This window comes from Malaclemys terrapin, chromosome 2, assembly GCF_027887155.1.
Source record: "Malaclemys terrapin pileata isolate rMalTer1 chromosome 2, rMalTer1.hap1, whole genome shotgun sequence".
Taxonomy (NCBI): Eukaryota; Metazoa; Chordata; order Testudines; family Emydidae; genus Malaclemys; species Malaclemys terrapin.
Window position 1 is genome coordinate 219,814,356 of NC_071506.1, and position 27,686 is coordinate 219,842,041.

At 39.7% G+C, this 27,686-nt stretch overlaps 1 protein-coding gene across 5 annotated transcripts in view; it reads right to left on the reverse strand.

The window, feature by feature from the left end:
• Positions 1-27,686, reverse strand: part of KAT2B (lysine acetyltransferase 2B) — a 63,414-nt gene that overhangs the window by 13,216 nt on the left and 22,512 nt on the right. For all 5 annotated transcript variants that reach the window (XM_054019994.1, XM_054019990.1, XM_054019989.1 and 2 more), the window contains exons 5-13: positions 24,002-24,183; positions 22,388-22,579; positions 16,410-16,516; positions 14,417-14,542; positions 10,301-10,437; positions 8,451-8,659; positions 7,275-7,401; positions 3,206-3,316; positions 1,363-1,506 (exon numbers count right to left, since the gene is read on the reverse strand). In XM_054019994.1, coding sequence (XP_053875969.1) covers positions 1,363-1,506; positions 3,206-3,316; positions 7,275-7,401; positions 8,451-8,659; positions 10,301-10,437; positions 14,417-14,542; positions 16,410-16,516; positions 22,388-22,579; positions 24,002-24,183 — 1,335 coding nt within the window. The remainder of the gene's footprint in view (positions 1-1,362; positions 1,507-3,205; positions 3,317-7,274; positions 7,402-8,450; positions 8,660-10,300; positions 10,438-14,416; positions 14,543-16,409; positions 16,517-22,387; positions 22,580-24,001; positions 24,184-27,686) is intronic.

The following is a 27,686-nucleotide window of genomic DNA, read 5'->3' on the forward strand; positions in this document are numbered from 1 at the left end:
TACTGCGGAGAAGAACTTTTTGCTCAGAAGGGCAAAACGTGAGAGAAATCTAAATAGATACAGGTAGTTCAATGTCACGAAATATACTACCACAATCAGATGGGATGACTATAGTTATTCACGTTATCTTTCCTTATACTTAAATACACACATAAAGGAAGAAACAATGGTAAGGAAAAAACTACGATGTTTTCATGATTTAGATATTAAATTTCCATTCATTTTGATCTATTACAGATATATTACAAGCTTTAGTACTTGAAGGATCCCCAAATTAGCTATTAAGTACACATGCAACTTTAGTCAACTTTGGTTTCTAAATGATGTCCAGGAACCTAATGTGCTCAGAAAGACTGAATTTTTTACAAAAAGTTGTTTTACTTGGCATCAACTGTAGAAAGTAAAAGGAAGAGAGACAGAATGTGTGTGAGATTTAACACACACAGGCATCAGGAGAGATTTTTAAAAAAATGAAGGCCAGAATCAGTTGTTTTGAGACTCTGTTCTCTAAGAACAGACTGCATTTTCCATTCATCTTTTAAAATAATTCTGCCTTTGAGGTAATGCAATTAATAGCAACTGGAACTTGGAAGACTAATATAGGAAACAGCTTCTGTCAAACAGAGCAGGCTGTTGTTCAGTCAGGATGTTCTCCGGTTAAAAGGAAATGGCTGCTTGACACAAACACTATTTTACAAAATAAAACTGAAATCACAAGATCTGACTCCATCACAGAAGGACCCAGTAGCCTTGTGCTTTTTAAAGAAACGTATTTGTGAACATTTCTGTTTCATCGGCTACCCAGCTGGACCACATTTCAGAAAAGTATTTAAGCATGTGCTTAACTGTCACTTTAATGCTAAAATGTTTTGCTGGACCAGGATCTTTGTGTGAAAAAAATGTGAACTAGTTAAAGGATATAAATAAGAACTTTCCACTCAAAGTTACCATTAATGAATGCTGCAATAATGATTATGTAAATCAAATACTTAAAAAAAACCAGTTGAAAAATAATTAAAGCAACCTCAACATTTCACACACCTGCTCACCCAGAATGAGTAATTTCATTTTGTGACATCAGTAATACATCAATAATTTTTTCAATGTTAACTGTAGGAAAGGAGAATTTATGCCTGAGAGATGGTAAATTTATGATAATTTTAAGGCCAGAATAAAATATAGGTTTTAATTAATTTTAAAAATGGCTTGTGTGAGATTTTGAATACCAGATATGGGCATTAAAGGGGATAGATGTCTGAGTGATGACTAAAGTGTTCTAGAAATATTTATATAAGCCATTTTAAATGTGTAGGTTTTTTAAAACAGTGTTAATATTAAACAATATCTTATTTCATTATTTACCTCTTTTTGTTTTTTAATGATGACAGAAAATTCAGTGTAGGGAATCCTTGGATTTAATTCACATCCCATTAGAGTGGCTCCTTCATAATCCTTGATATAGCCAACATATTTTGCTTTTGGTACTTTAATATCTTTGGAGAAACCCTAAGAAATGATAAACTCAAATTGATACAATGCAATTTTCTTTTTACATTCACATTACTTGAAAAACCAATTATGAATTACAATCAGATTCATTACACTGTCAAAACACCAAAAATATAAAGAAAGAGCTACAGACCACGGCCCTAGTTAGAAGATAAGTAGCTTTACACGTAAGTAGTCAGTTACTCGCATGCAGGTTCATGGCCCATATCAGGAGTAGAAACTAAACTCCAAAATGTAACCAGTTATGTTGTGGGGGAGGTGGGGAGACAGTTTTTTATTCAAAGTAAGATGTTTATAGATGAGTATGAAGGCAACTTTCAGCTCTATTTCAACATTACATTAAAGGGTCTCAATCCTGCAGTCACTAGTCAGGCAAGGCTTCTGCTGAAGTCAATGAAAGTTTTCCCTAAGTAAAGCTGCTGCATTGTGCCCCAAAAGAACAAAACCAAATCAGCCAACCCCCCTCCCCCATAAAAATCAAGTGCAAAAAATAAAAAACAAAATATAAAACCAAAGAAAGTTCCAGAGATTACAGCATACAGATCTCATAAAATCTGCAGGGACTGGGGACAGAACACCCCACCACACCCACACATACTATAGGAGGGCAACCCCCACAATTCTCTGATGAAACAATGAGGGGGGAAGTTTTTCTCCCCTTTGGCCACTTCCTTATGGATTTTCTTAGACTAGCGGAATCTGACTTGTTTTTGTTTAAATTTGCCAATATAGGGGTGCAATTCTGCATTTGGGACTGTGATAACATGGATTCACACTCACATGGATTCACACTGAAGTTAACAGAACTGTGTATGGGTCCATGGTAGCAGACCCAAAACAGGACTGGTGCTTCAGTGCTGAACTGACTCCTTATTTAGTATGTATTTTAAAGAAGGATCAAAGTAAGATTAAAACACAAAGTCACCATACACTAGACTAAAATTTTCTGCTGGCATAACTCACTGTGATTATGTGATTTGTGAGCACAAAAGAGATACAAGATAAGGCGCTAAATCTATTTCTGTTCAGTGTGGTAAGAATACTGTATTCCCACATACATCTGTCCTACCTCAAACTCCTTCCAAAAACAGTGATTTATTAAGAGCATGCAACTAGTAACAGCTTTTTAACATACAATTAGGAAATCAGAAAGTCTGAATTTATCTTAACCAAGTTCAGCTGTGACTTGTTTAAACACTTAATTGAGAGTATTATGTAATCTGCAAATATATTCACATTTTTCCTTCAAAATAAACTGTTCTATAAAGACAGTACCTTAACTTTGACTAACACAGAACATATTTTGTACATTAAAATAAAAAGACACTACACATTTTACACAGCTGCTAATACATTTTACTTAGGCCATACCTATACTAGCACTTATGTTGGCAAAATTTTTGTTACTCGGGGGGTGCAAAAAAACCACCCCCAAGTGCCACAAGTTTTGCCACCATAAGTGCTCGTGTCCACAGGGTTATGTCGGCAGGAGAAGCTCTCCCGCCAACACAGCTACCACCACTTGTTGAGCTGGTTTTATGATGTCAATGGGAGAGCTTTCTGCCATCAGCATAACACAGCTACACAAATCCTCTAACAGTTGTGCAGTTGTAAGCTTGTAACTGTAGACACGGCCGTAGTGTTTCTACATTTCAATGTCTTAAACTGTCTGAAGACTTTTCTTGGGCTGACTTACTTGTTTCTTGAAGTAGCCAATTGCATATTCGTCTGCATACGTGAGGAAGTTGAGAATGTTATGTTTGATGTGATACTCTTTCAGATGATTCATTAGGTGAGTTCCATAACCCTATGTGGAAATAGTTAAGGAAATTCATCTCATGAGGAAAACCTTTTTGGTGTTATGTGTATTAGAAGCTATGGAGGGAAGGCTGTTCTTTGAAGGGAGTATTTCTCCAGAGCTGTACTCAAGGACCTCAGGTTCGTAATTTAGAGAGGATTAAAGACTGAACTATTTAAAATACATGGAAGGTCACATTTGTGACCCAATGGAGGACACAGAATGTCATAGCTTCTAGTTATTGATTCACTTTTGATCTAAAAGAAACAACTTCAACTCTCTTGGGGAGTAGAGTGTTGATCTAGAGGTAATTTTTTCAGGTAGTTGTAATTCAAGGTGAATACATCTATATATACTTGATATTTAACTTAAATACAACATATAGAGTCACAACCTTGGGGACTAACAAAGCTAAAGGTGTTCGGATGCTACAATGATGTATCTGAGAAACAGATTCTTCCTTAAGACTTACTTTGGTCATGTCACTTACAAAACACTTTGTAATGGCTAGGCAGTTGATGTACTAAGAATGCTGTTTATTATGGTAATCATGATTGTTTCATTGCTACCTTGTCCTCTTACCCTTCTGCTTGTTCGTTTTACTCACCTGTTGTTTTTCATCACATGCTAAGATTGTAGGCTCTTTGGGGCAGGTGCCATCTTTTTATTATATGTGCAAAGCACCGAGCCCAGTGGAGGCCTGATCTCTGATTGGGGTCTCTAGGCACTACCACAATATAAATTAATAAACAATGAATAAAGATGTCCTCTGACTCCAAATAGAACAATTCCCAATCTCATTCAGAAATAGAATTATGCAATAATGTAGCTAAAAGTGAATAATCCTACAGAAAATAAATACGCTATTTACATTTCTAAACGGTCCTATTCTTTTTCTCTTGTGATGAAAAAGAACTGATACACACTAAACCCACTAATGAGACAGAGTATTTTATGTTAACTGCGCACAATGTAACTGAATTAATCATTCCTGCTTATGTTGCAATTATTGAGGCAATGGATACAAAACTGGAGTCTTTAAAAATGTCTGGGAAACGTATCTGGGGTTTCCTTATTTCATTGGAGGGTTGGGAGACTTCTTATGCTTTGACACAAGATAAATTACAAAATGGAAAGTACAACATTCACTATCTTTAATAGCCTCTGGAAGACGGCAACAAAATTATATCAGGAATAAATAAATATTGGAAATTGAATACAGAATACTTAATAATGGCACATGCTTGAAAAGCCTGTCACTGTGGGGTATAATACCTGTGCATCAACTTATTCTCAGTGGCTACCCTTTAAAAGTTTGGGGCCCTTTTACAGATTTCACATTTCAAATTACAACCCCAGATTATGGCCTAAATTGCATATTTCTGAAATTTAAGTAAGCTACTAAGATACTTGTTTCACCCTTCCAAGAGTATGACAGGTATCAAATACGTGATTTGACAACTGACGGACTGTTGAGGGGTCCCAAAAGTCCTTTAGAATTCTACGATGTGCTCACCATAAAGAGATTTTCAGTGTTCAAATTCTAAATTCACAAGGGTTTAATTTAAATAGGAGAAACCTTGATAAAAATGTAATGAAAAATCATTTTTACCTAAAAACTAGAGATGTAAGTGCTAGTCAAGCTTATTTCTCTGTAGCAGAACAATCCAAACAGTAAGTTAAAGACTATGGGTCTGTCTACACTGAAATTATCCCCCCGCAGCTGGCCCATGCCAGGTGACTCTGGTTTGCAAGGTTCAGGCTAAGGGGTTGTTTAACCACAGTGTAGACATTCAGACTCTGTCTGCAGCCCAAGCTCTGGGACCCTCTCACCTTGCTGGGTCCTAGAGCCCAGGCTGAAGCCTGAGCCCGAACATCTACACCACAATTAAACAGCCCCTTCGCCCAAGCCAGCTGGCATGGGCCAGCCACGGGTTTTTAAATGCACTATAGACATACACTATGACATTTTCAGTGCCCATCATTCTCTGGTCACAAGTTTAGTGACCCATTGCAAGAGTTCTAAATTATTTTGTCTGCCAGCCAACCAAATGTCACATCTGAGGCTTTAAGGAATATTTTTTAAGTAATTCTGATAAGGATAGTGGCAATTACATATACCTGGAATATTCTGTCCTAGAGATGATTTTTTATTTAGCTATCTTATTTTATGTAAATTTATTTCTTCATTTATTCAAATTGTATTCATTCTCACAAAAACTTCTGCAGCTGAATATTCATACAGAGAAATTAAGACATGCAAGCTACAATGCACATTTTGTACATAGATGTCACATGCAGCTACTTCTAAACTGTTTCAACTTTCAAAAGCTAAATTTAAAAAAAAAATTGTCCTCCATTTTACTTAGTCCAGCTATCTGAAAGTTCATAAAGATTGCCTCTTCTTGCTGAAAAACACTTCCTAAGATCCATTTGTAAACATTTTCTGAGTGAGCTGCTGGCGCTGGCCACCTCCCACAGAAAGGAACACAGGAAGCCCAGTTTTCAGATGTAGTTATCTCAAATATATATGTATGTTAACAGGCACCCAAGAGTGTAAAATTGATAATTGTGCACCAAAGTGCTCATGCATGTATTGTTTAAGCAACTACTTTTCACAGTTGGCCTTTTTGTTTGGTTTTTGAAAGGCTACCCCAGCAGAACTGTTACACAAAGTGTGTCAGCACAACTTTGTACTAAAACAGCAAAAGCCATGACACACTGAACACACATTTTTCTATTTATTTAGTCTTAGAAATATACATGTCTGGACTGTTATATTTTATTGTTCAAATCTGCTGAAATGCTGGATGAATGCCCTTGTAACAGACCGCCAGCTAAGAGAGTGAGTGAATCTCTCTCTCTAAATCTGGAGTTTAGTGAATCCAAGACTGAGGGAAGATACTTAAGGCTGTAAAAGCATTCAACTCCCACTCTGCTATTCCTCCACCCTGGCTCTTTGTTTCCAAGAGCCTGCATGTAGCACATAACTTCTGCCAACTCTGTGATGTGAACTCCAAATTAGTTTCATTCTCATCTATAAACACAGTTGACTGAATATACAGCTACAGCACCATCTAAAGGCAAGAGGTTGAAATCGAACAGCCATAATTTTGATTCACCTGAAATCCTGTGTTAAAAGGAAATCTGGTTCTGTACTTTTACATTCTTCATTCTTTAAGCAGAGAGGTTCATTCTTCAGGCAATTTAGGTCAATATAGCTTCGGCGCTCGGGGGCATCGAAAAATCCACGCTCCTGAGCTCCATAGCTGTGTTGACCTAACCCCTGGTACAGACATAGCTAGGTCAACAGAAGAATACTTCCATCAATCTAGCTACCGTCACTGGGGAGGTGGAGTGTCTATGGCAATGGAAACTCCCCTTCTGTCACTCTAGGAGGCGTCTACACTATGGGTACCACAGCAGCATAGTTACGGCATCCTAGCTGTGCCACTATAATGCCCATAGTGTAGACATGGCCTAACATTTAAATACCCTTCAAGTACACACTGGTAGAATTATACAGCATGCCAGATGCAAGAATGTGCCCACTTTTTAAAAACTGTATTGTTAATTGAAGTGATTTAAGGCTGTGGTCCATAGCATTACTGCCTCACAAGCAGAATGCCCATTTTCATTCAACTGTGAATGTTAAAATAAGCTGATATAAGGCCAGTCAGTGAAGACTACAGAGTAAAGAGCCCAATAACGGGAGCCAACAGATTAGTGTGTTGATGGAAGATGTTTTTAATTATTCTGAAGGGGGTGGTCCTCAGATCTATAACATTTTTAGGCAGTTGAATTGCTTTGTGTATTAAATATATCGCCAAGTATTCCTGAACAGGAAAGGGAAGTGAGAAGATGATTCTAAAATTATGACTATGATCCATTAGTGAGTTCTGGCCCCGCAGAACTCAAATAGACTTAATCAACTGTACAATAAATCCACTTCTAATATTGTCTTTACCTTGACTTGTTCATTAGAAGTCACAGCACAGAAAACAATCTCCGTAAATCCTTGAGATGGGAACATCCGGAAACAGATACCACCAATCACACGACCATCTTTTATTAATGCAAGGGTCTTGTGTTTTCTGAATGCATAAAATAATGACAGCCTTAGTTCATGGGCATAGCACAGGTGCCATCTTTCCCTCAGAAATTTATTCTTTGCTTTCCAAAAGCAATTATAAATGTCTAAACCAATTGCTTGTATCTACAGAACAGTTGCTGATTTAACTAACATCATGTTCTGCATCTACTGTAAAAAGCCTCAAAGAGTTTTCTTGCCTTTGTCACTATAAGTTATACAGTTATGTTGCATTTCTTATCATGACTTTACCCTGGCTAAATAAGAGATTAACAGACCTTCAGGACATTCAGCCTTTACTACCAGATGCCTGATTCCATGTGTGCATTCTACATAACTTAAGTGATCAATTTCCAGCATAGGTGATCAGGCAGTCAATTATTATAGGTTTCAGAGTAGCAGCTGTGTTAGTCTGTATCCGCAAAAAGAACAGGAGTACTTGTGGCACCTTAGAGACTAACAAATTTATTAGAGCATAAGCTTTCGGATGCATCCGAAGAAGTGGGCTGTAGTCCAGGAAAGCTTATGCTCTAATAAATTTGTTAGTCTCTAAGGTGCCACAAGTACTCCTGTTCAATTATTATAGGTATTTCTAAGCACCTATTCTCAAAAGTATGCAAAAACCAGAAGAAATATCCATTTCAGCAGCACTTACACCATGTGCTAGCAGTTAAAAGGACAAGACTGCCATCAGTAAACCTTTCATAACTGTTTATGGCAAGGTTCAAGAATTTTATTGCAAACTTCAAGGTCTGGAAAATCTGCACTGCATCCATTCCCTGCACTAGCCAATAACCAGTGCTATTAATTTAACTTTTATAACAGCAAAAATAAAGATTATTTCCAGATTTCTCACACCTTCTGATGATATCTATATTCAGTACATTTGGAAAGTAGCAACCCGATATATTTGCCAGGCTCAATCTCTGTTTGAAATAATAAAGCAAGCATAGAACAGACATGCTTTCTGTCCTTTTTGTTCTGTAAATTGATCCTTTCCTGTCTATCTACCGCACATTACAGACTCTCATACATCAGAAAGAAGATACTAACGGATCAAAAACCAGGCGTGTAATGTACTCCTTTGGCATTCTGGGTAGCTGATGGGAGAATACATTCTGTAAACCAACTAGCCACATCATAATCTTTTTGTTTGGCTTCTGGTTCAGGGAATTTCCAACTACGTGAAATTCAATCACTCCCCGACGCTCTTCTAGTCTTGCTGCTTCATCCCGGGCTGAATGTGCCGACAGAAAGTTAGTCTGTGTCGTGCAAGAGGGGAACAAAAATACATTTGAGAGAGTCTGAGGAGATATTGTCTTAATTTCACATCTATCAACAGGACAATCAAGAAATGTTCCAAGTCTCCCATTCATCCTTTTACAAACAGAGCTGCCTCTGTGTATTAAATAAAAAGTAACTCTGCCAATAAGCCTGACAGAGTTTTGATTTTATTACTTTCCATGATTACACAACTATCTTAAGAATTTGAAAACAACATTTCATTTCCTTCTAATTTTGCTTCTAAAATCTGGCAATTGTGTGTCTATATCTGAATAGAGTGGAAATTAATACAGCCAATTTGTTTAGCAACTTCTACTTGTATAACACCTTACCATGCCCAAACGTTTTTGCTTTTACATTGGCATCTACTGAGGAAGTCTGAAAATAGTATCTGTTAATTGCTACTCTAGCAATACTGGAAAAAATACTTTTTGTGGGTCCTATTAAAATTGTGGCTATATTTTGTTTTTAAATTTTTAGCTTTATCATGGTGAATTAAATGAACAGGTAATGAAAGCTCATCATAGTTACTCATAGTAAACAAGCCTGAAGTACTCCCAACCACCTATCCTTTAGAATGTGATGAAAAGAAAAGAAAAGAAAAGAAAGTTTTTGAATACTAAAATATTTCTAATGCTGTCTGGGAAAACCCACATACTTATTTGCATAGTTGGAACTAACACACTACAGACATAGGATTGTCACCAATTACAGTTGTGCCCACAGTAACTTTTATTTTGCACTCGACCAGACTTCCATGCATTGTTTGCTTTCCAGAGCAAAGTTTAGCTGCTGAGCATCCAGTCACTGCCAGGCCCTGAGTCCTGATTGTTCCAACATTCACAATGAACATACCCATCAATCAGATTACAAAATTTGGGTAAGAACCTTGTAAAAGCTCCAAATCTTCTGCGAAACTTGGCAAATATGAAAGACTGGCAAAACATAATCAGGAGGAGAATGAGGAGAAGGAAGAGCCGTCAATGCAAACCAAAAATGTGTGCAATGTTGTGGTGTGTATGCTAATGTAGAAAAAGGGTAGAATACAATTCAGTCTCCCGGGTCCCCCCTCAGTTAAGGAAAAAGCTATAGGAGAAAAAGCAAAGAAGTTGTTTCATTTTTGAGCCTCAGCACATCTACCTATTCACTAAAGGAAAATTGGCCCTGCTGTGATTGGCGGAAGTTTCAAATCTGAATCTAATATTCTGCTACAAGATTTGTACTAACTTCACCCATGTCTTAAAGTAACAAGAGAAAATAGGAAACATCTGCAATTAATAATGAAGTATTATAGAACTCCTCTGCAGTAAAAGTACCTTGTAAAACAAGCTGTGAGCAATCTGAGTTGCTGAAGCATTTCTTTGCTACCACTGGTATCAGTGTCTTTGTAAGCGGTACATATTACATAACAGATTTTTTTTGACTCTCTATTTATTGTTCTGTCAAACAATGCCTTTCATTTGAGAAAGGGACCAAATATTTTCCTTCATGTTAAGTAAAGAGAAACAAGGCATGATAATTATAATGGATCCTTAAATTCTAGTAGTTTATATTATCCTATTTGTATTGTAATGGTTACAAAAGTGAACCATCAATACTGCCAGGTCTACATTTCTCACCTCTGGCCCCAGCATCGCAGCTGGATCAGTAATTGTTGACATCACTTCATTGATCAATTCAATAGGAATATCTCCTACAACTCTGGGCCTTTTTGAATCTTCCTGAGAATAAGGTTCAGTGTTCTTTCTCTTCTCTCCTACACAATCAAATCAGAACAAAAAGAAAGGATAATTTAAAGGCCAAACAGGTTGCCACAGACACAGAACATATTCCATTTATAAGACAAAAGCAGCAAGAAATTAGCCTAGTGAACGCTGCAGTGGATCAAAGCAAGTACAAGCCGGCAGTTAATCACTTTCCTAATGTAATTGATTTCTGTAAATGAACTAAGATTTGAGGTGCTTTTTCAGCAATGCCAGAAGTCAATTTTACAATTCACAGTACTGACGTGATAAATTTTATGTTAATAAGTCTGTACTAGGCATGAATCCATTACTCAGAGCCCTAGGAAATCATTACAAGTCTTGCTAAGAAACCAAACTATACGCTTAAGTTGCATCTGAGCTACCACTGAACTAATGCAGGCAGCTCATGTTCCCAAGAGCCGCCTAATTAAAAAAAAAAAAGAAGTTGGTTAGAGGGGGGTACCTGAGAAAAGAAACATTTATTTATTAAAAGCTGAAAAGTTTAGGATGAAAGAAAGTTCTAAAAATGCAGAAAAATTAGCAACAGAAAGAGCACAGCAATGTACTGCCAAGGTGCAGGTCAGAGTTTGAATCTCAGACTCTATTCCTTGTTCAATATGGATGGGGCATACTACAGGTACCATTACCCTGGTGCTCCTGGCTCTGCTGCTGGCAGCCAGGGGGCAGGGCAGAGCCAACCAGCACCTTGGCACCCACACCGCAGAGAGCCAGGAGCCTGAACGGGCCGGGCAGCTTCCACCACAGGCTCCTGGCAGGATCCAGCATCCAATCCACTAGCTCCTGCAAGGAGCCAAAGGTTTTCAAACTGGGCATGCCCCACAGTTTGAAAACCTGTGTGTTAAATAGATGGCAGAAATCTGGGGGGGGGGAGGGGAGGGTGCACATGACCCCATATGCTCCCTCACGCATTACCACTAGGGGCTGCAAATATGCTTGCTCACCCCAGGCGCTAAAATGCCTAGTTATGGCTCTGAGCAATACTCACCTCAGGAAGCCACTTTTACAAATAAAAGCACACAGCACTGAAAACAATTCTCTCTCCACAAACCTGTCCCATAATGATTAAATCTCTTCCCACTGTTATTTAACCTGTAGTTATGGTATGAGGAGTGACTAAAAATGGCACCTTCTCTAACTCAACCTAGCTGCTCACTGCCTGGCTTCACTGACCAAAACAAATTTTCACTCTGCACTAGAAACAGTATAGCTATTTAAGACAGAGCTGGATTCTTTTCTCACTCATGTACCATCCACAAATCTGGCAGCTAAATTCCAGCTGCATAATCTATTACTTGTGTAACAGACAGGAAGAAAAGAGCTTAGCTTTCAGGTCCCATGCTGCATTTGCAAGGCTGGCATTTAAAAAATAAACATATTTTGATTTGCAGTATTAACTGCTTAAATATGAAAGTCCTTGAGAGGATACCCCAATGATGTCAGTTTAATAATTGCTTGTTTGCCTTTATCTGCACTTTAATCTTCTCCTATTGTTGTTGGCAGCATGTTGTGTGTCTAAGCACTATGGGACTAGGTTATGAATCATCAACTTAGACCATGTTCTTGCTTTAGTTGGTTTGCATTCTAACATTAGTCCTAGATTCTGGTGCTTGTATATAATTTCATTTTTTTAAAAAACCTAGAAATAGAAAGAAATGTCACTGGTATGTTTGTTTATATCAAATTATCAGATGTAAACATCATCAGTGCAACATTGCCTTTATGCTGGAATGTCAGCACTGACTTGAGGACATACATACATTTGCTTGCACTATTTTATCTCCATAAATTCACATTAAAACCATTTTGCCTCTCATCATCACAATGTCCTCTTCAGAGATTTGTACTGCCATCATCTTGAAATCACATCAACCTCACAGACTTGTACTAACACTGTTATGTGCATTTGGGGATGACAAGAAACCCCAATAAAGTGAATGGTGAATTAGCACAATCACAGGAAAGTTCTGAAAAGCTGCCCACACTCATGAGCCAATAGTTAGGGCCCTACCGAATTCATGGCCATGAAAAACGCATCACGGACCGTGAAATCTGGTCTCCCCCCATTAAATCTAGTGTTTTGTGTGCTTTTACTCTATACTGTACAGATTTCACAGGGGAGACCAGCATTTCTCAAATTGGGAGTCCTGAACCCAAAAGGGAGTTGCAGGGGATCAGCAAGTTATTTTAGGGGAATCATAGTATTGCCACCCTTACTTCTGCGCTGCCTTCAGAGTTGGGCGGCCAGAGAGCAGCGGCTGTTGGCTGTGTGCCCAGGTCTGAAGGCAGCGCCCTGCAAGCAGCAGCACAGAAGTAAGGGTGGCAATACTATACCATGTCATCCTTACTTCTGCACTGCTGCCTGCAGAGCTGGGCAGCCAGAGAGTGGCAGATGCTGACTGAGGGCCCAGCTCTGCACACAGCAGTGCAGTAGTAAGGGTGGCAATACCATACCGTGCCACCCTTACTTCTGCGCTGCTGCTGGCAACAGTTCTGCCTTCAGAGCTGGGCTCCTGGCCAGTAGCCGCCGCTCTCCAGCTGCCTATCTCTGAAGGCTGCGCTGCCGCAGTGCAGAAGTAAGGGTAGCAGTAACACAACCATCCCTACAATAACCTTGTGACACCCCTCCCCCCCCAAACTCCTTTTTGGATCAGGACCCCTACAATTACAACACCGTGAAATTTCAGATTTAAATAGCTGAAATCATGACATTTATGATTTTTAAAATCCTATGACCGTGAAATTGACCAAAATGGATTGTGACTTTGGTAGGGCCTTACCAATAGTACATATTTTTGCCATTTTCTTCAAAACATCAAAAGTTCACTAAATCCACTTCCCTTTAAAAAATTAACTCAAGTAATTTTATCCAAAACTTGATATAAAAGTGAAGCTAGTTATGTCTTACATGTTGTGCTATCTTAGAACTAAATATCCACTATTGACGTTTTTTAACTCCTTGTGGGAACAAAAGTGCAGCTGGTCTGACAGTATATATATTTCAACCATATGTAACTTTAAGAAACCAAGATATTAAAACCCCCAATCAAAATACAATAGAAACAACACTGGTGTTAATTATAGACTGAGATGCAATGTAGTAAAGGCAGACTGAAGACTGTTTTTAAAATGAGTTAAATGCTGAATCTCCCAAATAGCATGGGGCAGAGATTTTCCACTATATGGCTAATTGTAAATTTATCTTTTATTTGTGTTAGGTCACAGTTCTCTGGCTTCCACTCTGCTACAATGCCCCAATAAGCATCACACTGAGAGGTTACAGCTTTCAAGTAAACACTCTGGAGCACAGAGACAACATATGAAGGGAAGGGGTCTGGGTTAAGATTTTTTTTATTGTGTTGCAAATATTTTTGGTTGTTGCTTTTTTAATTGTCTCATTTTGTAACCCAAATAGCTTACGCTGATACATGTTGGAGCACAGCAGTGGAATGAAAGCGGGTAACATGACTTCAAAGGACTTTAAACTACAAGAAAAAAGCAAGTTCATAAACAGTTATGTGCTGATATCCCTCTGCTTCCTACTACTTGGAACATTACGCATGTGACCCTAAAATTGCCTCATTTTTCAAAAAAGAATTTTGGGTCACCTTTGATTTTTTTCTTCTGGATTAACATGGGAGTTTTAAATCATGTCTGTAAACAAAACAATGGTCTAGTAAATAACTGGGAGCTTGAACTAAACTGGGCATCATTTTGCTTTCCATTAGGGTGGCTCTATGCCCCAGAGTTCAACATGCGGTGAATGCTATGCTATAATTTGTCTACATTAGAAAGGACACCGATTCTTTAAAGTTGACTTGTTTTTTCCCATCCCCCAAGGAACAAGATCTGGAGATTTCAGCTATGCCACAGCTATTAAAAACAAAGAAAACTATAGGCTTGACACAACATAAAACCATGTTGTGATAATTAGGCTGAACAGAAGACAAGATCAACTTTCTTTCAAGTTACCTAGAGCTGGGTCATGGCAAGAAGAAACTTTGCAAGCAGGACTCATACTTCCGCTGTTGGGTTGTTCTAGAGATGAAGGACTTGCACTATATGAAACAGACCTTGCCACAGGGGGAGGACTGATAACTGCAACAATATAAAAGAGAAAGAATGTTCAAGACGTTAGAATTCGCCACAACACTGACTGGAAGAACAAACAAACAACTTCAAAGAGTTACACTGGTAGCGAGTATCCAGTGGGTTTTCAACAGCACTCTATGTTATGTAGTACAATCAAAAACCAGGGTAAAGAATGCTATTGTATATATTTTTAGAAGAGGTTTTTTATTCTGATTTCTTTTATTGTATTTTAAAATTTGATACTGCACAGCAAGCCACATTCCGTGGTGAGCAGGTGGGGATTTATGAACTATATTTTCTAAAAGCTTCCAGGTAACAAATATAGCTCTAACACCTTTCCATTGTATTACACTGTTAATTTTACTCCACTGCCAATGTCAGGCTTTATTCCTCTGCAGTGTTGTGCAAATGCTAGTAAAAATGGGCTTCCTCAACATACCTACCTAGCTAGCTGGCATTCTGCCATGTCAAGAAACGATTAGCAGCTAGTTCTCAAGGGTCTTCTAGGAAAAGATGTACGATTTCACTAAAGTGCACTCCCTTATTCTACTTGGTCTTTCCTCAGAGCATGGGGCTGGACTTGATGACTTGTTGACATCCCTTCCAGCCCTACATTGCTATGATTCTATGAACATGCTACCCAAACCAAATCCAATGAAAATTACTCTGGTGGCACGACTTAAAGCTATACAATTATTTTTCAAAATAAACCCCCCACACTTCTCCACCCCTACTAAAATATATTTAATGCCACATGCTCAGATTTGTTTAGTGCCACTAATGATTTTCTGACAAGGAGGTTCCTTGGAAACTGGACACATGCAGTCTCTTTCTTTGTAAACCCTTACTGTTATGTCCTCAAAAGCAACAGGCACCCTTTTAATTGTTTTCTGAAGTATTCACATGGGAAGAACCTGGCTACTTTGACACCGGAGGCATATAGGTCAAAATTTGAAGTTTACTGAAGATTAGCTGATGAAATGGCCTCTGTAACCAAGATACATTTAGTGCTCTCTTATACCAGTCATAAATAGGATGGATTAGGTGGAGGTGGGGGACAGCTTAGTCTAATTTCACTTGGCCCTTTAACAGTTTACCTATTTTTATAGATATATTTTTCAACATGGGTCTTCCACCCCAACCTTGCAATGCCATATATGATTGGATACTAGTTAGAAACTAGGAATTACTCAAAGTTACAGGCCTGTCCCAATAGAAGGGCCCTAATATGTGGTAAAAGCCCCATTATCAGACACACACAATGCTTCCCCAGTTGACAGTCAGGAAAAGATACATCAGATGCTTCAATATCCCCAACCCTAACTTTGGTAGTCTAGTAGATAGACAGACTACTGAGCAGAATGAATGGATTTTAAATATTCTACAAACAGATACATCTTTTCCAGATTCCCCCGGAAATTTATAAGTGCTGCTTCTGTGATACAGCCATGAGTAGACTTCTGGGGAGCGGTGACTCGGAGAAAGCATTCCTCTGAACTGAGCTGATGAACAGCTGGTATAGGGCAGGATGTGTCAATGGACACCAGGCAATGCTTGAGGGAGCTCTAAAAAAACAAGACAGCTAAAGTACGTATTACAGCAACAAGATATAAAATGTTCTGAGATAAGACACCAGTTGTATGCCTTTGCAGAGGAGAGTATTTCATCATTCCATGAGGAACCAGAGAGACTGCTTCCTGTGTACATCTGGACAGATATTCAGGCTCTCTGTTTCAGCAGAAGCTGCCATATAAATCTGCATTTCCAGTACTGCCTGCTTACAATTACACCATTTTCTCTCAGTGGAAGATTTTGCAGATTTATTGTGTTCTTTATACAGTCTCTCCCCGACCCTGTCCTAAATGCAGATTACCTGTTTGGATTCCTAGCTGGCCAGTTCGAGAAGAGGACACCATGAAATCCTGATCCCAAATAGGAGAATTCTGACTATACACCTCTTCCTCTAGCATGGATAGAAACCTAGATGTAGAAATATAGAGGCAATATTAAACACCAAAGAATTACTACTACCCAAAGGAAGATAGGCCTTCCTTCCGAATAATCATTTAAAACTTTCATTAAAATCTTTTGAATACAGAATGAAGAAACTGGAGAAGCTGGTGATTCTACAACTGAACATTGCTGGACGGTTTTTAAAATATTTTTTTAATAAAATACCCATGATGAACATGTAAAACCTGAGGTTAAACACCTTAACTAGATGCAAATGTTTCCTCTACTAAAACTTTTTTCGATCACAGGTGGCATACTACATTTACATAGCACAAGTGAGGGCATTAATAGGAAAGCTGTGTGTTGACAAGCAAGAGTGTGTTGGTCTTATGCAACTGCAAGAAATTTATTTCCTATTAATTCTGAAAAATCTAGTATTTAGCATGAGTTTGCATTCTTACTTTCATGTTCATGTACAAAAATCCCAATAGCACTAGCCATTTACATCGGTCTTATGAAAACACTTCCATGTAAGTGTGTAATTGCACCTACTGCTTATATGACATGTAAAAAATTCGTGCGTATGTTTAGAAAAAATGAACTTATTTACACTCTTTTATGGAATGTCTCACAATCATAACACTCAGTGTTACACATCAGAACATCCAGCATGCCTTCACAGGATCACTACATCAATTCCCTTTCATAGCTCAGACAGCTGCACACCCTCTGGATAGGTCTACACTGAAGCTGGGCCGTGGAATTCCTAGCTCTGTGACACATACATGCACAAGTTTTCACTGAACTAGCGTGCTAAAAAAGGCAGTGAGACGACAATGGCACAGGCTAGACACCAGATCATGCAGCAGGGATCTCAGACAGCACTGTACTCAGGTGGCTGGCTTGAGCTACTACCCATGCCTCCATGGCCATATTGTGACTTTTAGTGTGTTAGCTTGGTTGGGGGGTGCGCGCGTGCGCATGTGTGCGTCTATCTGTCCGTCCGTTCCCATCCTGGGAACAACGCCCCCTGCAGTGCAGTCATATCCTGTGAAACACGGGAAGGGTTTTTAGAGGCCAGAAGCTTGACACCACACACTCTAGACAAATCCTTATTTATGTGAAATGTCCAGCTGAAATCAAATGTGATCATTTGAGTGATAAATCAGTGAAACTGACTCAGGATCCAGGGGTGAATTTCCCTGAGGCTTTAAAGGTCAAACCAGTAACCTAGGCAGTTTCAAAAGAGGATTAAAAATAGTTGCAGCTGCTGTCCCAAGGTCCCCCTGCCACATTTTGTGGTTTTACCACCTCATTTTTTGTTTGTAAATGTTTTTCTCTGCCATATCCCGGTGTAAGAGACCTCACAAAACAACAGGGAAACTGACTTTGCAGGAGATTCAGTGATACTGACTATGTAAAGTGCTGCCAAGGGCACTAAGAAAAAAGGCTGAAGATGCGATTGTTAGTCCATGTCCTTCCTTCTTCAACCTCAACTACTCTCATCTCCAGTGTCCACTATAACCACAGCAAGTACAAGATTTCAGAAGGACTTTGGGAGTAAATGCAGCTGGACTGTTGATAGGTTTTAATGCTGGAAGACCATCTGATTGTATTAGTTTAAAACCCAAACCACCTTCCCCATCCACACACACACACATATAGATATGCCCATGTACACAGTCCCAGACACTAGGCAGTGGACACAGACACCACTCAGTTCCCAAGTGATATCTCACTGAAATAAGAACCTACATCATCGTGGCCAATTCAGTTCCCAGCTCTGCTTTCCCACCTCCTTTCCCATATCTGTGGCTCAGTCTCCCCACTGTAAAATAGGCAGATAATGAGACTAACTACCTTTGCACCGTGCTTTGCAAGTTCCAGATCAATAGCTGCTACAGAAGCACTGAGTATTAAAGGCTACCCATTCCTCCTGAAACATCAGTCCAGTTTTAACCCTTATTATGGTCCTTCCTTTTTTCAGTAATAACAACAAACATTATTAATAATTATAAATGTATAATTATTATTTGTATTACATTAGCATCTAGAGGCCCCAAGTGATATCAGGATCCACTGCGCTAGGTGCTACACATACACACAATTAGAAACAGTCCCTGCTCCCAAGAGTTTATAAGCTAAATAGACAAGAGAGAGAAAGCGGGGAGTGGGAGGGGGAAGAAACAGAGGCCCAGAGAGGGAAAGTGACTGGCCCAAGATCACACAGCAAGTCAGGGGCAGAGCCAGAAACAGAACCCAGGACTTCTGTTAAGAAGATTGAGAAGTGACTTGATCGTGGTGTTTTAATGACTGGATTGGGTTTAAATAGCAGGTACATAAGGCTCTTTAGCACAACAAGAACCAATGGCTGGATGCTGAAGCCAGCCACTAGAAATAAGGCCCACATTTTTAACAATGTGGGTGAATAACCATTGGAACAAAGCCCCAAGAGCTGTGATGGATTCACCATCTCTTGATGTCTTCAAATCCAAACTGAATGCCTTTCTGGACAATGTGCTTTGGTCAAATACGAATTATGGGGTTCAATCTAAGGATAACTGGGAGAAATTTAATGGCCTGTGTTATACAGGAGGGCAGGGTAGACGATCTAATGAGCGCTTCCGGCTTTAAAAAAACAAACAGAAAACAAAGTGATGAATCTATGAATCTATTGAATCTGCTCAATAAGGGTTTGGAGGACTGAGTCCCAGCATTGTATTTTATACATAGTACATTTATACACATATACGGCACATGGGGAGTTAGCGGATATCCACTATAATTGAAAATGGCTATATAACGTTTTAAGCGGTTGAGACCCCCCCCAACCATTTTTCAGTCACACTGACAGTGAGCATAACCACAAATTAAAGTCTAGTCTAGGCTGTTTATAGGTCAGAAATATTGTATGTACCTGCCCAGTACACAATGGTCCTTGTACTCCCCTCATTGCCTAGATGCCCACAGATATAACATGTGTATACTTACATTGTGTCAAAAGGACTTTAAACTTGTACCTCAGAAAATACTTCTGAATTAACCCTCCTACTTTTTTTTTTAAATATTACAATATTATCTTGGTTAAGAAAACAATAACCTCTGGGCACGTCTACACTGCAATAAGAATCCCATGGCGCTGAGTCTCAGAGCCTGAGTCAGCAGACTCTTGCTCGTGGGGCTCAACCTGCAGAGCTAAAAATAGCAGTGTAGACATTTGGGCTGGGGACCAAGGCTCCAAGCCCCACCCCCTCACAGGGTCTCCGAGCCTGGACTTCAGCCCAAGCCTGAATGTCTACACTGCCATTTTATAGCCCCACAGCCCAAGCCCTGCAAGGCTGAGTCAGCTGACCTGGGCCAGCAGCAGCTGTGCCACAGGTCTTTTATTGCTGTGTAAATGTACCCAGGGGTTCTCTCAAGAAATTTTTTGGTGACCTAGAGTGCAACTATTGCCGGTGGCCGTTCTGACAATTTTTCCTAAAATACTTAATTAAGTTTAGGAAAAACAAATAAATATGCACAGATACATGTCCAAATCATTGTAATCTATCTATGTAGGGCTTTTTCGCAGGCAATAACAAAAATAACATACAGTTTTCTCTGTTCTTTATTGGACCTAATCAGAATAGAAACAAATAATGTGTTTTGTGTGTTCTTGTCCCTTTTTGGTGCTGTTTCTTTTGCTTGTTTTGGTTGATTATTTTTTTAAGACTTACTAGCTAGTAAGTCCGTTTGTGTGAAAAGTGATATTTGTATTTTGTTAATATCACTTTTCACAGCAGCAGACTTGCTAGCTAGCAGGAAGGTAGTGAAAAGTGATATTAACAAACAAACATCATTTTTCACAATAGACTTACTCAGCCCTGGCAAGCTGGGGGACAAATTAGGACCTGGACAGGGAGGAGGGTAGGGAGGCAGCTTGGGGCCAGGGATGATATGGGGTGAATCCGGGGACCAGAGCCCTGCAGCTGCATAGCCCAAAGAGTCCAGGGCCGGAGGACGCAGTGGGGGCCAGGGGCAATGTGGAGGGGTGGCGAGCTTGGGGCCGGCAGTCACTGCCACATGCCTGGGGGCCAGGGCTGGACTGTGTGGCACCATGGGTGGAGTCCAAAACCCTGCGGCTGGGGGTCAGAGCACATAGCCAGAGCCCGGGGCCAGAGGAGGCAACAGGTTGGGGTGGGGGGTTGAGCATGGGGCCAGAGTGAGGGCTCAAAGCCAGTGGCCAGGGGATGGAGCCCGCTGCCACATGGCAGAAGCCTGCCGCCTGCCACCCCAGATCTGAAGCCTGAGCCCCACCACCTGCCTGTTCCTCCAGCATTTGTGGCTCCAGAGGGGGACAGGGCCCAACCCCTACTGGCAGCCCTGGGAGGGGCCACTGCTTTGCCTCTCCCCCCCATCACCACCCAGGAGGCTGTGGTCACACGAAAAGCCCCGGGTAGCCACATTTGAGAAATGTTGCTCTATAACACTTATGTTATAATTATAACTAAATCACATTACAAATCCCTCAAAGATCGCTTCTAAGGCACACGTGCTTACCCACCACATGTGGAGACATTGTTGAACAAAGTACAAGTGGACCATACAGGGTTTGACTGCTGAGAACGTCACTTTGAAAATAAGAATTAGTTCTGTATTCTAAACTGTAGCTTGCAGAATGAACTAAGTCTAAGTAGCAGAGGGAGATAGAGTAGAAAAATAATTCAGAGCAGGAGTATAGTGTATAAAAGGTTTACTATTCCATTCATACTTCTCACACATCTTTTGTACATGCTTTTCTTAGAAAAATCAAGAAGTTGCAGAGATAAAAGTGCTTTTCAAATTAAATTTCCACCAAGCCTAGTACAGTTTGGGTTAGAACCATAACTATGTAAACATGGCACCTTCTTGATCAGAGATCTGCTCCCTATTTAGTATAATACCATCCTACTTTAGGAGCCAGATTGTGATCCCCTTTCCCTTCCTGAGAAATACCTTAACTCCACAAGCAGTTCCACTGACTTCAATGTAATGAAAGGTAATATTCAATATGAGTAAGAGGTAACACAATCTGGCCCTTACTAACCAAGGAGGGTTTATATTGCTCTTTACTCCTGTTAGTGTTAATCCATGCTAGCATTTGACAGCTCTTTGCTGAGAGAGACAAGGTAGATGAGCCAATACCTTTTATTTGACCAACTTCTGTCTGAGAGAGCACAGAAAGATGCAGAGCTAAACAAACTAATAGAGAACGAATCTATTGTACTACTTAGGACTGGTCTACACTGCCGCTTAAGTCAATGTAACTTATATCGCTCAGGGTTATGAAAACGACACCCCCTTGAGCAACGCAAGTTACATCGACTTAAAGTGCTGTCGACACCACGCTATGTCAGTGGGAGATGCTCTTCCACCAACCTAACTTCCAACTCACACGGAGGTAGAGTAATTATGCCGACAGGGGAGCACTCTCCCATCGCCATAGCACATCTTCCCCAGACACGATGCAGCTGCGCCAACATAGCGCAGTAGTGTAGACTTGCCCTTAGATACTTATGCGGTCTAAAGAAAAGGAAAAAGAAACAGAAACAGTGTCCAATCATAAATTCCAGTACAAAGTGAGAGCAACCCCTCTGGCAACAAAAACAGCCCCACGTATAAAACAAAACTCCATCTCAAAGAGATACGGTCACTGTATTAAATAGACCTAGAAGGTATGAATGTACTAATGATTACATGTAGTGCAAGTGACAGCAGAGGGCTGGTGTAACATCTATGTGTCATTGAACATCGGAGTAAATAGTCTTTCTGTTGCAGATGTAACCAGTTAGTTGTTCTAACAAGCATTTTTGCATCTCAAGACAAAATTGCGTATTGCTAGTTAACAATCTTAAAGGAAGATGAGCAGTTACTCCTTACTTTGGAAAATGGGTGAGGATTAGTGTTCGTTTCTCTTGAGGAAGCTTGTCTTTTTCCTGTCTAGCCTGCTCCAGGAGTTGCCGTCTCATAACAGTAAAGACAGAGCGTAGCAGAGTTCTCCCAAAGACCTGTGTGGTTTCGTATCGAGGTAGACTGTCACAGAACTGGGGAACATTGCAGTAACACAGCCACCTGCAGCAAAAAAGCCAGATAATTACCTCTACCTGGGAATAATCTGATGTGTCAAAACCACTAGCAACAAAAGAAGATTGAATGACTATACAAATCCAGGTTAGGTCCCCTGCACATATAGCAAAGTAGCACTTGCATGGTCTGCCATTTCTCTGAAAAATGGGTAACTCCTTTCATGATCTTCCCAAACTCTCTCTAACCTTCAGACCCTGTAGAACACTCTTGCTGCTGAATGAGAGAGCATATCAGACATACCCTATCATAGCATATGTGCAGGGGGAATGTCACTTTTGTATTAGGACTGACCAAATCTGTCTAAACTTTCCATCCCTCCCTTTCTCCAAGTCACTTTTTCTCACTAAATCTCATCCTAATATTCTCCTTTTTTCCATTAATTTACAAGTGACTCATTCCATAAAGGATTTTGTTATACTCTATTAGCAGACCAATATAAAAATACAGCATTTTGTGTTTATATCTCTCCAGGGGATGGATTGTGGCACTGAAGGGGTTAAGCAGCAGTAAAGTTGACTATGTAGAGCAGCATAACAGTTAATTTTATAATCAAGATTTAAGTTTGATGTGGTATCATACTCCCTCATTTATACACGCTAACATATGTCAACACGGATGGGGGAATAAGGACTACGAATACAATGGTCTATTATGGTATCAATGATTCTTATTTACTTAGGAGTATTCATTTTTATCTGAACACTTTTTGCCTTTCCTCTTTAATACAGCTGATGGAATTGAAGTTTTGTAAAAGTGATAAAATTAAGATTATCAGTGTAAGGATGGAGAGCTCTGTTGATCTTGAACTGCAGTCCTTTCTAACCCCCTCCTTAGAGCATTTGTTATTATAGAAGACTAAGTAGCACCTCTGCTGTTAATCCAAAAAGCAACCATACTACTTTTTAAGAAATATAAGTTTACAGAAATTAAAATATATTAGTTTTTTCCAATAAGTCATTCCTAAGAATTCTGATGGAAGTAGTGAAAATATACATATGAATTTTCATTTTAAGGAATCTAATAATGCCAGGTAACCAGTTTGCTCTCAAATCTTTAAAGATGGTATTAATTTGCACATTTCTCATACTTTAGTTTGAAACGGAGGCTTTGAGATTTCTAAATTTTTTAAAAAGGTTTTTAAACAACAAGCTTCATGAACTTATAGTGCATGAAATGAAGCCTGACATTCCACGAAGCATCCAATCAGATTAAGAGTAATTATTAAATACAGCCCCAATTCTGTAAATAGAAGCGAGAGCATGGGCCTCTTATGACAGCATGGAACTTCATTGAAGCCAGTAGGTCTACAGGTAAAGACAATGGTTGTAAGAAATCTCTGTTGGTGCATCTAGCTACAGAATCAGGGCCTATATTCTGAAAGGGAAAACTGAATATAAACATAGTTACCTTGTATAGTTCACTTTATAGCCAGCAATGTCATCATTAGGAGATCTCAATCTTCGCTGCAAAGGTGTCTCCAGATGCCAGTAATTGATGCGGTTTAGAAACATTTTAGCCAGTTCAACTATCGTTTGCCTTTCCTTTGATGGTAGGTGGCTAAATTTGTACTGTACAAAATTATTCACTCCCTTAAAACAGAGGGTGAAAGTGATGATTATTTAACAATTTAGGCATAACCTTCTTTCCTGTGAGCACTAACTTTTTTTTTTTAATATAACAGAACTTGTATTACAACACAGAGAAAATACACATTGGGTCGTTTGAAATATTTGCTCCTGCCAGAGGTGTAACTAAAGTATTGGTTCTGCTAAATGGAAAGTCATGCCTGCTCAAGTGTGTTTGATTCTATTTCCCTCTAGCGACTGGCCTATAATAAGGGGTATAAACCGCTACATAAATCTCTTACTTCACATGATATAGAACTTTTACTGGGGAAAGGTCATGCGCTTTTTCTTGGATGCCCAACATGTGCAGTTTTGTTGATGACCATGCTGTACTCTTTGTAAACTGACATTCACTTGTTAGAAATTAACTGCTCTGAGATTTAGGCATGGGACTGAGAAAAGCATGTAACATACTAGCTAGGGACTTAGGGTGACCAGATGTCCCGATTTTATAGGGACAGTCCTGATTTTTGGGTCTTGATCTTATATAGACTCCTATTACCCCCAACCCCCCATCCTGATTTTTCACACTTGCTGTCTGGTCACCCTAGCTAGGGTATTGCCATCTGAGAAGGACTAGCCAGCTGACCAATTGTGATTACTGTTACTGACTGGCCAGAACTGCATGCAAACTTAGCAGAATGTTTTGGCACAATCTGTCTGCTACTGAGTTGTCCGCTCTCAGCCCACTTACTGTTTTCTTCACCGACCTAGAGATACAGATTGTAAATTCTTTGAGGCAAGGGCTGTCATTATATGTTTGTACTGCACCTAGCACAATGGAGCCTTGCCCTGGCTCAGGCCTCTAGGTGTTATCACAATATAAATGCCAAATAATAGTAGTATGTATGTGTAACACTGTTTTCTGCTGGAAGGAATTCAGATCTGATTAAATATTTGTGGTTGTGTCACTATCTTCTGGCATTAGCCGGCAAAGAGTATATACATCAACGTGTTAGCTGATGTGGTGGAAGTCTGCATTTCAGAAACAAAGTCTCTAGATTGTATCCCCCAATACTGTATGTGTGCCATGTAGTCGTGGATTCATTAAACTCACAGGGTCAGACCAACCCAATCATTGGTGAGTCATACCAACACTTTCCTGTTTCTGCAAAATTTAAGTTTTCACTTAAGAAAAGAAGTTTCTATTCCTTATGATTGAAAAGACATCCTTTTACGGCAATTCATTTCAGTTCTGCATTCTGGTGTCAGCAGACAGACTAAAGCAATAGCTCTAGGAGAGATGTAAGTTTCCTGCAATCATCCCCATGACAAAACAATGCCAAAATGGTTTCAGGAGATCAACAGAGGGCAGAAACAACCCTTCCTTCCTTCCTTCTCCCCATCTCTGCAGGAGGGAGCCAAACAAGGGGTCTGTCCTCATCCCAATCATTCAATGGCCGCAGGGGAGGGTGGGACAGGCTCAGAATTCACACACTGTTTGAGCCAAGCCACTCCCCTTGCCCCCAAGAGGGAAGAGAGGCACCAGTGGGAGCCTAAGTTCCCCTGTTCCTCTTCTCCTCACCCACACGGAGGGGAAAAGGGTGGCATGCATGTCCCCATCACTCCCAGACCCACCAGTGACACACCTCACTACCAGTGCCGATGGGCATTAGTGCTGAAGACTACAGATGCAGATTTAAGGAGAGAGATCGTTAATAATATTTAATTCCTGATCATGTAAGCAAAAACTTCCAGCTACTTTTGAATTGTGGGTGGAGCTTGGAGTACTTCTATCTTACTCCTGTTTATACAGTGTGTTATTTCTTCATGAATTGCCCGTACTGCGTATGCACATCACTTCACTGCACTCTTTATATTACCCCTTTAATAAACACTCAGTTAAAGATAATTAAAATGTGTCATTAAAATAAACTGCCACAATTCATACTCTTACAAACAAAAAATAGCACTGCTGCCTTAGCAAATTTAATGTGTGACTTAGATTCTTTTATTTTATAGCAATCCAGAATTTACCAGAAAATATTGTTCATTTGACATGAAATTGTTTCCAAATAAACTGTAGAGAGAATTACTCCCTCATATCAACCTGTAGAGATTTCTTAACCCAATTAACCAAAAGGAAAACTTAAAATGCTTTACTACTAAAAAAAGAAGTTCTGTACAAAATGTATATTTTAGGGATTAGGAGTATATAACATTACGTACATTAATTATTTTTTGAAATAAGAAATTTAGTACATAACATTATGTATACTCTAATTATTCCTAAAAAAAACAAGGAATGCCACTGTGAAGAGTGTTATTTTACTAAGTTATGATAAGCTAAACTCAAAGAAACATTTACACCTTGTGCCAGTTTAAAATAGGCTATTTAATAAAAGAGTATACTTCCCATTAAGCCACAGATTGCTTGAAAGATATTCAGGCCCTGATTCAGTACAGTATTCAAGCATGTGAGTAGTCTCATTGAAGTTAACAGAACTGCTCCTGTGTTTGAGGATAAGCACACGCTTATGTATCTTGCTGAATCAAAATCTCAGTTTCTGTGTATGTTCTCTGTCCACCTATGTATTCATAAAGGCACCAACTACTGTTGGTTTTCTTTCAGTTGTTTCTGCTTTGTAATGCTGGGGTGAAATCCTGGCCCCACTGAAGTCGATGGCAAAACTCCCACTGATCTCAATAGCACCAGGATTTCATCCCGGTGCTATATTCCTCAACTTCAAATGCCAAGTATACCAAAATAAACAAAGATTAGACCTGACATACATGAAAAAGGTACTTTAAGAGAATCTACTATTTAAACCACAGCTGCTGACTTTAATTTTTCTCGGTGGGTACTCCACCACTGCTTCACCCTGAAGCCCTGCCACTACTCTGCCCCTTCCCCCAAGGCCTCAACCTCACTCCACCCCTTCCCTGAGGCCATGCCCTCACTCCACCTCACCCGACCCATCCACTCCCAGTCTTTATTCAGGCCTAACTTTATGAATTTGCAAACTAGACACCATAAAGACTGGGAGTGGATGGGTCACTACAAAAAGTAATTTTCCCTCTGCTGATACTCACACCTTCTGGTCAACTGTTGGAAATGGCCGATGTCCACCTTGATTGCATTGGCCTTGTTAGCACCACAAAAGTAATTTTCCCTCTTTTGATATTCATCCCTTCTTGTCAACTGTTGAGAATAGGCCACTTCCACCTTAATTGAACTGGCCTCGTTAGCAATGACCCCCGCACTTGGTAAGGCAACTCCCATCTTTTCATGTGCTGTATATATATACTGCTTATTGTATTTTTCACTCCATGCATCTGATGAAGTGGGTTTTAGCCCACAAAAGCTTATACCCAAATACATTTGTTAGTCTCTAAGGTGCCACAAGAACTCCTCGCTGTTTTCACTGATACAGACTAACACAGCTACCACTCTGGAAAATAATTCAATAACTGAACCACAGTGCCCTTCCCAAGGGCTGGAGAGGAAATCATCTTCATGCAAACCT